This window comes from Centroberyx affinis, unplaced genomic scaffold (assembly GCF_046629955.1).
Source record: "Centroberyx affinis isolate AG114_WGS23_722 - 3 ecotype Tasmania unplaced genomic scaffold, CSIRO-AGI_Caff_v1 ptg002167l_1, whole genome shotgun sequence".
Lineage (NCBI taxonomy): Eukaryota > Metazoa > Chordata > Actinopteri > Beryciformes > Berycidae > Centroberyx > Centroberyx affinis.
In genome coordinates this window covers 233,301-249,480 of record NW_027280480.1, presented here as the reverse complement: position 1 = coordinate 249,480, position 16,180 = coordinate 233,301, and the positions used below count along the sequence as shown (strand labels likewise).

General features: G+C 42.3%; 1 protein-coding gene across 2 annotated transcripts in view; it reads left to right on the top strand.

Moving 5' to 3' along the window:
• The window catches only part of frmd5a (FERM domain containing 5a), a 60,176-nt gene that overhangs the window by 38,124 nt on the left and 5,872 nt on the right, over nucleotides 1-16,180 (top strand). The window contains exons 2-10 of one of the 2 annotated variants that reach the window (XM_071532200.1): nucleotides 6,926-7,030; nucleotides 8,655-8,697; nucleotides 9,056-9,134; nucleotides 11,699-11,796; nucleotides 12,589-12,712; nucleotides 13,952-14,039; nucleotides 14,215-14,303; nucleotides 15,117-15,180; nucleotides 15,744-15,835. In XM_071532200.1, the coding sequence (XP_071388301.1) occupies nucleotides 6,926-7,030; nucleotides 8,655-8,697; nucleotides 9,056-9,134; nucleotides 11,699-11,796; nucleotides 12,589-12,712; nucleotides 13,952-14,039; nucleotides 14,215-14,303; nucleotides 15,117-15,180; nucleotides 15,744-15,835 (782 nt within the window). The remainder of the gene's footprint in view (nucleotides 1-6,925; nucleotides 7,031-8,654; nucleotides 8,698-9,055; nucleotides 9,135-11,698; nucleotides 11,797-12,588; nucleotides 12,713-13,951; nucleotides 14,040-14,214; nucleotides 14,304-15,116; nucleotides 15,181-15,743; nucleotides 15,836-16,180) is intronic. The other variant, XM_071532201.1, reaches the window with a different exon arrangement.

Here is a 16,180-nt window from a genome sequence, read left to right as displayed (position 1 = left end):
GCCTGTCTCTTTAGCATGCTGTTTTGATGATTGATGATTGTGAAATAGTCTGAGTGAAGCTTTTTAATCACTCTTGAGATATTCTGTCACTTTCTATCACATGCATCTCCTTCAACTGCCCAGGGCTGCATATAAGTTAATCACCCTATTCAAGAGCTGCCATTGAGCTACCACAATGACATCAAACGTCTGATCATGTGCTGATCAATCAGATCCACACCTAAGGCAGATGAGCTATTTTGCTCACTGCTGTCTTCCAGAGTATTTGGCCTCTGTGTTTCCTTTTGACTCCTATCTGCGGGGAGTAAGGCATTTAAGATGTGTATGAAGCTTTTAATTGGCTATACTTCCACTGACCCATGGATCTCAGCATGGCCCATGATGGGGGTTCAAGTTATTCTCTCTCAGAGAGCAGAAATTGTTCTCTCCTGCTCCTGTCCTCCTCAGCTGTGGGGGCAGAGTGTGATAATAATGGCTGCCTGGGGATCTAATTGGGGGAGTGAAAGACTCCCGTTCCAGAGGCAGGTGAAACTTTTAGACTTGAGTCTGAGGTGTATAAAAGGCACAAAACTGTCAGTACAGCACTGTCTTACTCAAGACTTACTTGCTTTTATCCCATTAGGCCCAGCCACTGGAGATATCTAGAGGCAGCTCAATAAAGTGTAACTGCCATGTTAATGTGTTGACTACTTGACAATTAATTCCATAAATGTAGTTAATGATTCCCTGTTCATTCCCTGACTGTATGATTTTAATGCTGCTGTGTTTCAAAACAATGTTCAGATTTTCTTGGTATTGGTGGTCATATACTGTATAGCCTACTGCTGGTGGAGTGGCTGGAAAAGAGCTTGACTGATTTTATACAGTCTGAATTGTTCACCTGGCATTGATTCCTGCTCTGAAGTAGTATCAATTTGACTGTCTCTTCAATAGATTTCAAACAGTTGCTCTAATCCTGCAACAGCCCATGTTGATTTATTGTATGAACATGTTCTAGTAATGCCCTGTTGTAAATAGAGTAATGTTAAAATCACCACATGATGGGGATCTTTGTAAACACCTATTACCTATTTACTGTCCATGAGTGGACATGCAAAAACCTAGTGGTGAAATGTTTTGTTCATTTCATTGGATTCTTATGCATTCTCAATACATGAAAACAATACACATATTTGTGTGTCTGTTTTATTTGCATTCAACAATCTTAATACATATTTAGGGATTGTAGTCTTAATATTTTTCCATTTATATTTCTGTTTACTTTATTTTATTGCATACTGTATATTTGTAAATATTGAGACAGATCTCCCGATACTTTCATCTCTGTGCGACTTGAAAAGAAACCTGACTGATTGTAAGGCTTACTGTAAATAGAGCTGTGTATTTAGCATCAACTGAGTGGATGTGGGTTGCCCTCTGTGCTCCCAGCCCCAGCTGAAGTGTCGGGGTCTTGGCTTGAACTTCATGCAGCTCAGTCTGGAGACGGAGTAGGTTTGCTATATTAACCACTGCAATCACTCACCCTCCTGGGGTGGAGGAAAGTAATCTGTTTATGAAACCAGAGAAATCACCCCAGGGCTCTGGTGCTCCAGGTGCTTTCTGAGCCTCACCCTGCTCACACACACTCGCCTATACACACACTCCCACACAGTCAGAAACAGCATCATGTTTCCACCTCTCTCACTATAAAGTGATACAATCTTTTATTAATGGTCTGTGCTCCTGTGCTGACATGGAGACCATTTTAATGATTAATCTGAAAGGAAAGTGCCTATTGTACTCTTGGGCCTCCTTAGGAAGTAAAGGAACAACCAAGTTGTTTTCAATGATAAGCTCATTAGAGAGACTTTTTTAATTCTACTCTACTACTGTCTGTCAGAGATGCCTATCAGCTCCTTTCAGGGAGCCTATGGAGGTCCAGTGACATTCAGCTGTTGGTTATTTCTCATAAAGCACAATGGTTACACCGACTGCCATGGCTTGATTCAGTCAAACATCAGTCACAGTATTTACACATAATTAGTTGCCCGCAAACTATTTCATGAATACATAAACATACCAAATAATGCAGAAGTACAGAAGTTGCCATTTCTTATCAAAGTCTAGTTGTGCAATAGCTCTTCTATTCCCATTAAACAACTATTAAGCTATTAAATTATCAGTTAATAACCAATGTATGTGTAAAAGTTACTTTCTAACACCATTCCCCACCTTATACGTTATATCTAGGATTTCAACGTCAGTAGAAAACAGATCGTAGATAACAAGTCTGTAGAAGGAATCACCACGCTCAGCCTTGTTTTGTTTGGTGCGAAAAAAACAATAGAATATCTTCAGTAGAAAACGAGTGGTTCGCACTCAGAAATAAATGGGTTTTTGGGGGCGCCCCAATGGCTCAACTGGTAGAGCGCGTACCATTAAGACTAAGTCTTAATCACAGTGGCATGGATTTGAATCTGGCCCGTACCCTTTGCTGCATGTCATCCTCTGCCCTACCTTTCCTGTCTCTCTCTCTGTGACTGCCCAGTAAAGCAGAAATGCCCAAAAAAAAATCTTAAAAAACTAAATGTGTTTTACCTTTTATGTTCTCCTTTTTAGTTTTATAAATGCATTTACAAATGCATTTATAAAAATAAAAAAAATGAGCATAATGAGAACATAAAAGGTTTGGAAAACCCACTTCTTTTTGAGTGCAAACCATCTGTTTCCTACTGAAGATATTCTATTGGTTTTTACGCACCAAACAAAGCAGGGGTGAACTCAGTGATTCCCTCTACAGACTGGATATTTCTCAAAGACAAATTCATATGAAAATGCCTCTATTGACAAAGACCCTAGAGATTGATTAGTTGAGTAATCAAGCAAGAGGGAGCAGCCCTACTAAACTGCATGGATACACATTGCAGTGTTGCCGAATCCCACCATTTTCAGAACGAGACTAGACTATTGTTTTTTAGTTACAACTTATCCATTGAGGCACACTAAGTTTTTTGAATTATGGCTCTGTTTGCCTCTGTTGCCACAACATCTCCCCTCAGGATGAGTTTATGTCCAGTAAATTGGCTCTGGTCAATAGAAGCTTCCTTCCATCCAGTATGCAGGAGAAATCTGCTAATGATCCTGTTTGAGATTTAATTAAATTCACCCGCCATTTAATTATTTTACTGTAGAGCAGGGACATTTGGTCACAGGTGAAATATCATCATGGTTTTCCCAGTGATCTAATCCATCCACATTATAGCTCTATTGTAGCATTATCTTAGATGAGTACACAGTTTTATCTCTGAGCTTTTTGCCTCTCTAACAACAGGAAGGAGACAGAAGGCGAGAGACTGGGCCTATTTATTCAACAAATACATCATGGCAGGATTGGATTTTGTAAACCTGATCGCACCTGGTCACTGAGGTGTTTTAAAGCACATGTTTCTGGCTCTCTCAGCCACAGGTCAAACCAGTGAATTCAATTTGTAGATCTGGTCGGGCTCCTATAGTGTTATATTTAGATGTCCACCCAGCCAGGCGAGGAGATCGTTCATTAGTATTAATTAGAAATTCACCAGCGTTTTTCAGTACATCCTTTCTCTCCTGCAATCATCTCGATCTTGTAATTAGACAGACTGGCGGGGGAATAATGCAGCTGCACTCTGTGTGGGGCAGAGACAGAGGTGGGGGGCATGGCAATGGGGAGCAAGGAAGGGGGAGAGAGAAGGGGAGGAGGGTGATGGGAGCGCTGTGGAATACTAACAAACTTGCTCTTTCCTTGCAACAAAAGAGCAGGTGTCCTTTCTGACTCACTGTGCTTTCTCTATACAGAAATGTTGCACTGTTTTTTCTAGCTTTGTCACTGGCTCCCTACTGCAGGGTTTTCAGCCCAGTGATGACACTAGAGGAGGAATGAAGCATCACAGAACATCAACAACAACATAAAATATTTTCAGCCTGCCTCCTGTCCTTGTTGTGTTCTTAGTGCATAGACATTTAATATCTCTAAGTAAAGTGAACATTTTTAGCTTATTGATGGAGTATGGACAATGCTGACTATGAACACTAGTATGGAAATATCACCTTATATTTTGAATGTGTGCGTGTATTTTTTTGAGTGTGTGTGTGCATGCGTGTGTGATCCTTTGAAGCAGTGTGTGTACGCATGTATGTGTCCCAGCGCAACACAGCGATCCTAGCCTTTCTATTTTTTCTAGGTCCAGTTAGTAAGCAGGCACGTCAGATTGGTTGATAATGTTACTGTGAGGGAATAATCTGGAAGTGACAGTGGAGGAGTGCCCATGACGGCCCTCGCTCTCACTACAGAAAGGTCAGTTACCTCCAGTAGCGGAGCTCCTATCGACGTTTGGTTTGGGGAGAATCGCACCGGTTAAGCGACGAGCCCAGCATCGACAGGCCGCTGTCCTAATGAAGTGCCTGTTATCAGCAGCCTGAGTAATGACATGGAGGAGAGTGCTGCAAGTGACACTTCTGCTGCCATCAGAGCAGAGAGGGAGTTAGAGCTAAGACTGAGAATTAAGGCCAGCTCTGGTCGTCCAGCCTTGACCCTGGCTGACCTTCTTCTCTCAGAAGCAGAGTGGCCATCAAGCTGTAGCTGATCTGTTATTTACACATGCACAGACACACATTCCCTTTATAACCCTCCCTCTCTGGCTGGACATCACTAGGGTAGTCAGGAACATCTGCACACTTAAATCAATGCGTTTTCACGTTTATTGGCCGAGCTTTCGGTCCATAAGACCTTCACCGGCAGAGCGTTGGAATACATATCAAATGTATTTTCAACCAAAAAAGATGAGAAGCACTCTGCAGTACGTTTCAGGTACCGAAGAGAAGTAGGGCCATATAAAATGTATTTGAGTTGTCAGTCAGAACTTTTTCTCAGAATCTCAGAATTCTGACTTTATTCTCAGAATTCTGGCTTTAAACTTAGAATTCTGGCTTTAAACTTAGAATTCTGGCTTTAAACTTAGAATTCTGACTTTATTCTCAGAACTCTATGGCCCTAGTCCTCTTCCGCAGGTTTGCCTTTCCTCTCAGTGAGAAAGTTCTCCAAAGGAAGCCCAATTTAGTTTTTTTTGCTTCCCCCGGAATCGAGAATGAGGACAATGTTGAAAGCTGACATGTTGTCAATAGTAACTTCCCTGATCTGACAGCTGCTAAATTTGACCTTGAAGTGTGTTCTTTTGACAGTTGTGTGCAAAAAGTGCATGAGCAGTGTGACGCTAAGTGTGTGTGTGTGTGTGTGTGTGTGTGTGTGTGTGTGTGTGTGTGTGTGCTGACTGACCCCATTACAGCGCTCCTTTAAAAGGCCCCCCGGTGAGACAGCTTGGGGATGAGGCACGTGGGCACGATGTCTCCCTGGCATGAAGGCAGAGAGCAGCGAGGGAACTAGCATTAATCTCTGCTCCCTTCCTGACACTGATGTATCACACCCACCCTCTCAACCTCATCACATTTATTAGAAACACGCTCTGATACAATGCTTTAATGCCACGGAAGTCAAGATGCTGAAATGTCAAAGTCAGCACATGGGATCCATAGATTTTACCCAAATGTCAGTTTTACATAATTATTTCCTTCTGATATGACTTTGTAGTTTAATTTTTTTTCCCGATTTTCTAATGGCAAATAGGATTCTAGCCTGTTAAATAAAGTTTTAATCTTTTCACAGACTGACACTGCTTTGTACAGTGTGGCATCTCCAGGGTCTTTGATTAGGTGGAGACCTGTCGCTTATTACTCTATTTGCCTTTTGGCTTGCTGCAGTGTTCTACCCGGTTGTAATCATCACTCTAATGTACTTATGCAAATAATATCTGCATCCCTCACCTCCACCAGAGGAAAGACAGCAAATTACGTTGAAGTGCAGCACTTCACCGTGCCATCTTTCCCAAAGAATTTCTAAACAGGTGAATGCTATGGGGAACAAAATCTATTTTTTCTGAGAGACATTTCAAATGGTAATCAGTGCTAGGAGTTACTGCCTGGCACAGAGGCACGGATAGTGTTTTTGCAGGTGGGCAGTCTCCCCTGATCCTCTACCGTCTCTGTCTGCAATCCTTCAGCTCTCTAATACCTTTCAATTCCTGTATATATCATGTTGTCTTTGTTGTTGTCACCCACACTGCATGCACATTTTTGACCAGTTGTATTTACTCACTCATGGCACAGGGGCCTACAGTTTGCTGGTGTTTTTGAGCATTATGAAACAGTACCTTGTCATACATAAGCCATTACAATATCCCACACAGAGATGTCCCACAGTTTGTGCTGCAGATTATGCTGAAGAAGATTACTTCACATCACACTGCAAATCAAAGTGAGAAGGCAAAGAGATCATATCCGCAGTCTGATCCAAATGTCCCGGTTTGTCCCAGGATGGACAGTTGAAGAATTCCCCCTGTTGTTTCTGTGCTGTGTAGTTGTGTAATGCAGACTGGAGTGTTGTGAACAGGGAGGAGGGAGGATCAGATGTGTATTGTAGGCAGTGGAGTGCAGTCCTCTGTCTGGTATGTGCGAATGTTTCTCTGAGGGCAGCTTGCTCATGAGGGAGGTTCAGAATGCAGGGCATGAGTTAAAGCCCGGCCAGATCTCAGCATATTTAATCCACTCTCTCTTTTAGCTCTTCCTTTAGCTGTGGAGGGGGTTTATGCCAGACTCTTTAGATGGCTCCGGCTGTGTATTAATATTGGATGAATCCTAGATATCTCTGGCAGGGTTTAGAAAAATCTGAAGCATATCCTGCTCGCAGAAATTATTTCCCACGCTCAAACTTGGGGCAGCGTCTTTTCATTTCTTCATGGAGTCTTTTGCTTGACCACATGTTTTGTTTGTGATTTGGTGTTTCTCAAAATTGAGTTTTCAGCTGCTGTGGTCATGCTGAGTTTCTCATTTTTGTTTCTCTTCTCTTCTGTTGCAGCGGGATGCAAAGGGGCAGTATCTGTTTGACCTCATCTGCCACCACCTCAACTTGCTGGAGAAAGACTACTTTGGCATCAGATATGTGGATCCAGACAAGCAGCGTGTAAGTGTGTGTGTGTGTGTAGGTGGGTGGGGGGCCTTCATGTGCATGCTTGTGTGCATTTTTTTTAATTTATCCTTTGTTTAATCAGGTAGTCTCATTGAGATCATGGTCTCTTTTTCAACAAAAATACATATTCCTAAAAAAATTAAAAAAAAATCAACCAGGTCCACGTTCGAGCAGTCAAACAGTCAGCAACTCACAGGTATATACATTATCAAAAGCAATCACAAACAGCACAGAAAATGTAAGATACCATTGCTTTAAAATACTTGAGGGGGACGTAAAAATCTAATTTCAAAGTGCTTTGCAGTCTGTTTCATTTGTACGGTGCGTAATACCAGAAACTGCCTTGACAAGTTCAAAATTTGTGCGTGGAGTTTTTTAAATTAACCAGTCCTGTGATCTCGTACCGTAATTACTGGATTTAAAAGCAAGTAATAATGTGAAGCAAAATTTGGATATGAATCACAGTCTGAAATTTATCTCTTGTAATAAAATGCAAAGCACTGTGGTAAATTGCATCCAGTGGTTTAAAAGTAGAAGTAGAAGCATTTGAATACAAAATGACTCCATAATCATATACAGACATGGCTTTGAATTGTTCAGTGTTTTTTTCTGTTTTCAAAAGAGAAGCATGTGCTGTTTCTATATAAAAATGGAAGGGAAGAGGGTAAATTTAATTGTTTATGTCCTTTTGTTGCCTTGTGAAGCACTTTGTGATAAACATATTTTATAAAAAAGCACTTTAAAAATGTATTTCGTTTTATTTAAGGGAAGAATGACAACAGGACATGGGCCAGATTGAAGATTTATGTCCTTCACTCGTCTTCATTCACACCCCCTTTCAGAGTGATGGTTGTTCCATCAGGCCCCTCGGTGTACTTAAGGTTATTACCCTCTGAGGCTTGTAGCTGCACTGCTTGATTCATGAAGAATTCACATGTTCACAGATCATGTTTTAGTCCTGGAGACAAGAGCCAGGTCCTGCTGATGCTGCATTTCCTATGCTGTCACTCAGGGCTATTTTGGTGGTTGTTGCCAGGGGTGGGCTGGGCTGGGGAGGAGACAACCGGGGAGAGGGGGGAGAGATGGAGAGAGAGAGAATGAAGGATGGTTCAGGAGCCTGAGCCTGGCCATAGACACAGAGCCAGTGCAACCTTCACCACCAGTGGGAGCTCGGTGTGAAGTGAAAGCACGATGTCTAATCAGCCGTACTGCTGGAGCGATGCCTCGAGAGACCTCCGCTGTCATGTGGCAGAGAGCGGCTTGATCTGTGTGAGATCTGATTCGCCGGTACTCTTTGATATCGTCATGACTTTTTGATAAAAAGAAAGCCCTGCTAATTCTTCATATTCTATGATCTTTGTCAAATTCTGGGCGGATATTTTATTTGAGCAGTGGTGTTGCTGCTGTATTAACATGACACCATGTGTGACACAAGCAGGTTTCACCTGAAAACTGTCAGTAGTAACAGCTGAATATTATGGCAACTGACACTGAAAGTGTCAGCTGAATGATTTGTAGTGAGGATTAATCAGAGAGGATTTTTGGTCATGTGCTATGTGTCTCATAAGTCCCATTTAATAATTTACTGTGCATGTCTTTGTTTTTGTTGCTGATGCAGCATTGGTTGGAGTTCACAAAATCGATTGCCAAGCAAATGAAATGTAAGTACTTTGAGTTTGTTTATTCATGCTGATAATTTTGGAAATTGCACTGCACTGATGTCCTGTGCTGACAAATAAATGTATTTGAATTCATAGGATAGGATCACATTCAGCTTTCCAATGTTGGTGCACTGTTGGTTGGTGTTAGTCAGTTTTGATAGACTTGGCAAATAATCCTCCATCTCATACATAGCTGAATGATAAAACTGATAATATCCCACACTCTTCAGTTCTGTTGTGTCACAATATGTTGCAGGATGGTGTTTTCTGACTGTTTCTCCAGTTAATCATTTGAACTCTCACCATGAAAGGGTTCTTGTCCATTTCTTAAATGCTGATACATGCTTCTTTCCTCCAGCTCAGCCACCATTCACCATGTGTCTGAGAGTCAAGTTCTACCCTCCTGACCCCGCTGCTCTCAAGGAGGAAATTACCCGGTATGACCTCTTATTCAGATGAGTTGGTAAAGGCTCTCTATCCACTTTTCTCTACAGTTAGAGTTTGCCTCAAGTTTCTCTAATTTGACAGAAAAGACTTGCTTGCAGTACAGATTGTGCTCAAGAACATTCTGAGGAGAAAACAAACAGGCTTCTTACTAAAACATTATTTAGAGGCCTTCATTATTAAAATGCCTGAATACTTTATTGTCTAAAAACAGCATGATAAATATTATAAGGCAAGAGGACTGGTGGGGCTACAATAGAGAAGAACGTCCCTGTAGATTCACCTTTGCCTAAATGAAATTCTGCACACCATTAGATCTTTTGCCTCTCTCGTCCCCTTGGAATCCTTTGGTATAAAGCGATCAGAGACCAGTCGGGTTGGTTAACTTGTGTGCAGTTACAGGATTTCTGGGTATTCATGTTCAAAATTTTCACACAATTACCTCCATTTGGAGCAGTCAACTTGCAAAGTTGCCTGGTCCCACTTTAAGGTGTGTGCATCTGGGCCTTACACTGATCTCTCAGCTGGGCTGACTCTAGAGGCAGGAAGGAGGACCGAGGGTCAGTGACTAGCAAATTCACACTAAATGATATACGTTTAGTCCGCGGTTAGCTTGGAGTGGGATCACATGTTCACATTTCTGCCTGACGTCCTCGTCCCCTAGCACAGCCACAATGAGGTCACCCAGAAAAAACACTCCTTGCCCTCAATAGAGACTCTCACCACAACTGATATACTCTTAATTTCCCCACCTGATGACAACATCAGTGAATGTGCATGTAAAACAGAAGAGATATACAATGGCCTGTCTCCGTAAGATCTTCAGCTACATGTATTTATTACTGACCAGAGAGAGGACTCTCCGTTCTCCCAGGTGCGATGGAACGAACGCTGGATGCAGAGTGTACTTCATCAATAGAGAGGAGAGAGTAGATGGGGCAGAGGGCGCTGATGGAGAGGAGAAAGGAAAGGAGGATGAATTAAAGGCTGGAGAGGGAGAGGGGGGGGGAGAGTGATATGATGAGAGTGGAAAGGGTAGCTTGGTGCAGACCACAGTGAGAGGGAGTGAGTAAATAATCAATTACACGGAAGTCTCCTTCAGTATGTGTTCCCTCTCATCACATTTTGTGGGGATAGTATGGACGGTACATAACAGCAATAATATTCTATAGGGGAAGAAAATAGACTGCCAGAAATAGTTTTTTTCCATTAATTATAGAGAATGCCTTTGTTATTATTCCAGCACCTTTCACACACTTTCCAGTTGCACGTTATTAATCTGATCTGACATTTAGGAACTTATAAGAGGTAGGCCCTTCTCTTTGGCCCCCTCTCTCAATATATTTTTGTATCAGCTCAGTGTCAGAAACGGCAGTGATCAGATCCCCACTTTCATTCCTCAAATCCACAAGGTTTTGTAGAAATTGCACTTTATGTAGCAGTTTGCGCATAAAAGGAATGTTTCTAATACAATAAAAAGCCAAAGCCACAAATACCAAATACACATATTATCACCCATTTACTTGTCATACCTTCAAAAGGATCTGTTGAACCCACAGCAGAGTGAACAACAGGGGGAAACGTAAGTGGTTTTTCAACACTTGTCTCTGTACAGGAAGCATTATTAGCTGTTGTGGGAATGGCCTAGTTAGAGGCGAGCGGGCCTCCGGGGCTGATGGTGAAAAATGGAGGGATGAATGTCTCATTTCCTTGTTCATGGCTGGGGGTTTGTAACAGGAGAATTAAAGTTCCGCTGAATGACTTCTCCGTACCTCTCTGCTTTCCGGTGTGATAACATTACAGGAATTCATTCCCACCTAAGCGTTGAACCGACAACAAGAATTACGGAATCTGAACAGACTTTGGAAATTGAGGTCATTTCACACCCAGGGACCTAACATTATAAAATGGTCTCTATAAGTGTTATTAACCACCATGGCAGAATAATGATGGTATGATAAATATGGAACGTGCTCGCTATAGACGCTCTAGGAATTGTGCTGGGAAAGATAGAAAACAGAAGAAGATTCCCGCACACAGAATTCACCCCTGCTGCGTCAGACATGTCTTGATAAAGATCTTGTACCGAAACGTCGACAGGTGATGAAAGGAATCTTCATTTGTTTTCTATGGATAATAATAATTAGAAGAAGAATGATAATAATAATATGAGCTTCAGCAGCTGATTGGCTGGCTGACTCTGAGTGCTAGGCTGCAGGCTTTAAGAGAAGCACAGCCCCAGTAGCAGCTTTTAGCCTCAGGGTCTCCCTACCCAGATTTGTCCCCACACTCATCTATACCTCCTCTCCACAAAACAAAACCCTCATTTCAGCTAAATCAAAAAGAAATATTCAAACTACCCACAGGGAATGTGAAGTCAACAGCCTTTTTGAGGTTTGTCAGGTTTGTCGTTTTGCTGTTGCTTCCTATTCTTTTTTTCCTTCTATGTCTTCACTAAGAAATGTAATCGTAAGACTGGTTAGGAGTATTTATGAACATCATTATTCTAATAAGTGTCAGACCTTCTAACCTGATTTTGTCCTCTTCTCTTCTGTAGATATCTCGTCTTCCTGCAAATCAAAAGAGATCTTTACCACGGTCGGCTCCTGTGTAAAACGTCGGATGCGGCGATGCTAGCTGCCTACATCCTTCAAGGTAATGGAAGGTGACAGTTAGAAATGGCTTGCACCGCTCACTGCTCTGCACTCTGTCCATGACCTCTGCCCTGCCGTGCCCTGTAGCCACCAGCCTGATAAATCCCTCCAGCAGAGGAAATAGATTTCTCTGGGAACAGGAGCTGAATTATCTGAGACAGTGGGGATGCAGTAAGCCTTTAGCTCTGTTTTTCCACGCAGAATGGTTTTTATGGTTTAAAGCATAAAATAAGCATTTCATGCCCATCGGGTGTGTTTTTCCAAATATATACTATCAAACTACTACAAAGCGAAAGGTGATAAGGTGTATTATTATTAGTTCAGTGCTTTGCTCTTTTTCATAAACAAGGATTCATGCTCAATTATAATGTCTTTGAAGTGGTTATCTAGCATCTTATCTCTATGTTTTGATATGGTTGCGTCTTGCTGCACACACACACTCACAACACAAATGAGGTATGGTGGTGCAGCTAACATCACAGAAAGCACAGAGTTAGTGGGAAGGCAGGTCCTCTGTTGAGGAGCGGCTGCTGAATTAAAGATGGGCTGCCTGGTCAGCTCCTCCTTGCAGAGAGAAACCGGCATCAGGGTCATCTGAGGGAGAGCAGCGTGGAGGCACGAAGGAACACAAATAATCCTGTGCATATTCAGCACGTCTCCGCCGGGCAAAAGGAGCAGTGTGCTGAAAACTGTAGCCACCAGTAGGCTGCCTGAGAAGCGATAACACCTTTTTTATTTGCTTTGAATGTCTGAACAGATGTACATTATGCTTTTTTTCTTTCCTCTCCTCCAGCTGAGATCGGTGATTACGACCCTGGGAAGCATCCTGAAGGCTACAGCTCCAAATTCCAGTTCTTCCCTAAACACTCGGAGAAGCTGGAACGGAGGATCGCAGATATACACAAGACAGAGCTGATGTAAGAGCCGAAATATTTTTATTCCGCCAAACAATCTCTCAGTCTCACATACATGCAGGTATTGCACTCATTTAGGCCAAACAAGTACCACAGACTTACTCTCTTGACATTTAATTGACTGCAGTAGACAATTCTCCAGCAAGGTACCATCTTGACTGGACTAAATTGGCCAAACAGCATATTGTCGGTTATTTGAGCCGGTAATGGAAAGCAGACCTGAGGTGGTTGGATTGTCTTGAACATATACCCTATCCTTCTTTATTTGCACACTTATTAGCGAGGGGTGCTGGCCCTGGCTCTAACTGGAAGAACAGCATAACACGCATAATGAATGTAATCAGATACAGCAGGTAGTGCACACACATGCACACACACACACATACAGACACACACACACACACACACACACACCACTCTCTCTGGCAGCAGGTTAGCTGATGAAGCAGTTCTCGTGGCCTCTTGGTGATGATTCACACAGTGGACACACACTCACACTGATCCCTCCAACTCCCCCACACGAGGTCAGGCAAATGAGGCCAAACAGGTGATATTTTAGCTTAAAATGATGTAGCCATTTGTCTCAGCACAGCACTTACCCTCAATCTGAACTAAAATGAGTGTTTTATCATTCCTAATGTAAAAAAAGCGACTGTTATGTGTCTCAGTCGTGTTTGTATTAGCGGGGAGGCTGTTTAAAAGGTTAATGTCGGCCAGCATAATCAAAGGATATAAGGAGTAAGAGAGATTGTAAATACCCCTCTTGTCTGTTCAGTATCGTACAGTGAGACACAATAGGGGTGGAACTGCATCAACCGAGCCTAGTATTAAGGCTGTAAGAGCAGTATGGCGATCACTATGAGACTCTGCTGCCCTCTAGTGGGCCGTTCTGTCTTCACCACCAAGTAAACACAGCGCTCTATGATTACCTAAAAAGGTAAATGTCTAAATACAACAAAATAGAAGCCAAGGCACACAATAAATGCTCTTTAAATATCTTGTACCACATTTTTATCAGTCATTTTGTATAAATTGATCTCATGGATATTTTATCTGTTTGCGTCTGTGCCTGAAGAGAAGGGTCTTTCTAAATGAATGTGTCACATCATTAGAAATATATTTTCTCTGTGCTTGTCTCGATTCTCTTTAGCTTGGACTGTCAATGCGACACATTTTGTGTTACATTTCTCATGCTTAAGGAGCACTGACACAGATGTTTGGCTTGTTGTTTCTCTCTCCCAGCGGACAGACACCTGAAACATCAGAGCTGAATTTCCTGCAGAAAGCCCAGATGCTGGAGACATATGGTGTGGATCCTCATCCATGCAAGGTTGGGTGCTTTCTCAAACACTGCTTTTCCATTTTTAAAAGGTTTACGTTTTAAAACCATTTCTGTCCAACTTGCAGTTTGAAATATGTTCATGGGATATAATTCTTAAAAAGCATTTATCACAAGTTGTATTTTGACGTTGTTACATTGTAAGGCATTGCTTCCTTCCTTACAGGATGTATCTGGAAACCCAGCTTTCCTCGCCTTCACGCCATTTGGTTTTGTGGTGCTTCAGGGAAACAAGAGAGTTCATTTCCTCAAATGGTGAGCCAAGTCATTTTTTTCCCTCTCATTGTGTTCTGCACCAAATGTGCAACTGTTTGTTATCTGTGTCAAAGAAGAGGCACTCCTCACAGGATGTGAATAGACAAGGCATGCTGTAGGTTTCCGTTTGAGCTGGTCTCACATATAGCACTCTATAGGCAAGGCCCTCTGCATCCAGCAGCATGCACACCACAGCTTGCTGTACTCTCACAGTCAACAAAGCCTATCTATCTGCCTCTGTACCTGTGACAAGAACCGGAGGCTAGCATACACACAGATGGCTAATTATGCTAGAACTAGATTCACAGGCATACTTAATACAACATCACTACAATAGCATGATACCAGTAGCCTCCACTTGTAGTAGACACCTACTGATTTACATTCAGCAAGATCTCTCATTGAAGAGCTGAAAATATGCATGACAATATGCATTTCTGTTTAGACATCTGTCCAAATGTCTTGTGCCGCCTTTGTTGTCTGCTTCCTGTTAACGGAGGAATCACAATGCTGCATTTAGCAGGATATTGTTATAATGATGAAGACAGATTTATTCCGTCCAGGTAAACACAGCCTGTGTTTACAGTATTTATAATGGCTTCGTTTGTTTTCCGTTAATAATGCTTGTGTTTCCCCATTGCCTGTCCGCTGTCTGCAGGGAATATTATCAGTTATTTGTTTTGTCAGCAAACACAGATCTCCTTTGCTGTTTATGTGATCTCAGAGTGGTTATCATGAATATTTAAAGACGCTGTGGCTTTCTGTTCAACTGGCTTTGTGTGTGTGTGTAACTTACTCCGCTCTCCTGGACAGGAACGAGGTGACCAAACTGAAGTTTGAAGGCAAGACGTTCCACATATATGCAAATCAGAAGGAGGTGAGAGCATTAATTAATGAACGGTGCTTGTGGGGTGAAGTAGAGGAACAACTGCGGACATCATGTTCTGACGACACCGCTGGGGGATGCGGCATGTTCTTGTCATGTTTCAGTGTGTACATACATTAGCAGTAGAAGAGGCTCATGCTGTAGAGCAGTGGTTCTCAATGTGAGGTCCAGGGACCACCAGGGGTCCTTGAGGGGGTTCCAGGGGGTCCCCAGCAAACTGATACATTGTTCAACTCTACCATTATTTCATTTACAAGAAGTTAACACAATTAGAGAATGTAGAAGAATGACTATTTTGATCATAGTTTCACTGTTATCTACCTACAATACAGATAGTCATGGAATTCTGGACAAAATCATATCTAACAATAAAACTACTCTCAGATTTGAGTTTGAGAGAGAAAATATCATCAAATGGGGGTCCGTGGCCCTAATGTGGACTAAATTAGGGTCCTTGATATGAAAAAGGTTGAGAATCACTGCTGTAGAGCGTCTGTGATTTGTCCCTCGGTTTGTTATATTGTCCTGCACACCCTTTTATTTCCAACGTGCAGGATAAAAAGATCATCTTGACGTACTTTGCACCCACGCCGGAGGCATGTAAACACCTGTGGAAGTGCGGAGTGGAGAACCAAGCTTTCTACAAGTGAGTCCATCCATCTCACCCTTCATTTCAATTTTTCCTGCCTAATATCATGATGCATAGTTACCTGTTGTGCATCTGTGAAAGCTGTGCAGCAGTTACTGTCACGCTAAATTGGCGTCCTTAAAAGCCCTGCCCCCCAAGTTGTTTGTCAACGGGAAAATAAGGTGTGTGTGTTGCCGCTGACCTTTAGTGAATGAGTGTGCGCTGGCACGAGACTGCAAGCACTCCAGCGCTCCTTCTGAGATATGGCTCCTCTGTGTCAGCCGTGACTAATGGTGTGGGTCGCCTCTTCTCCTTTCACCTCGGAAAGGTGATAAAAATAAAAAAGAAAACAGCAGCCAGTGA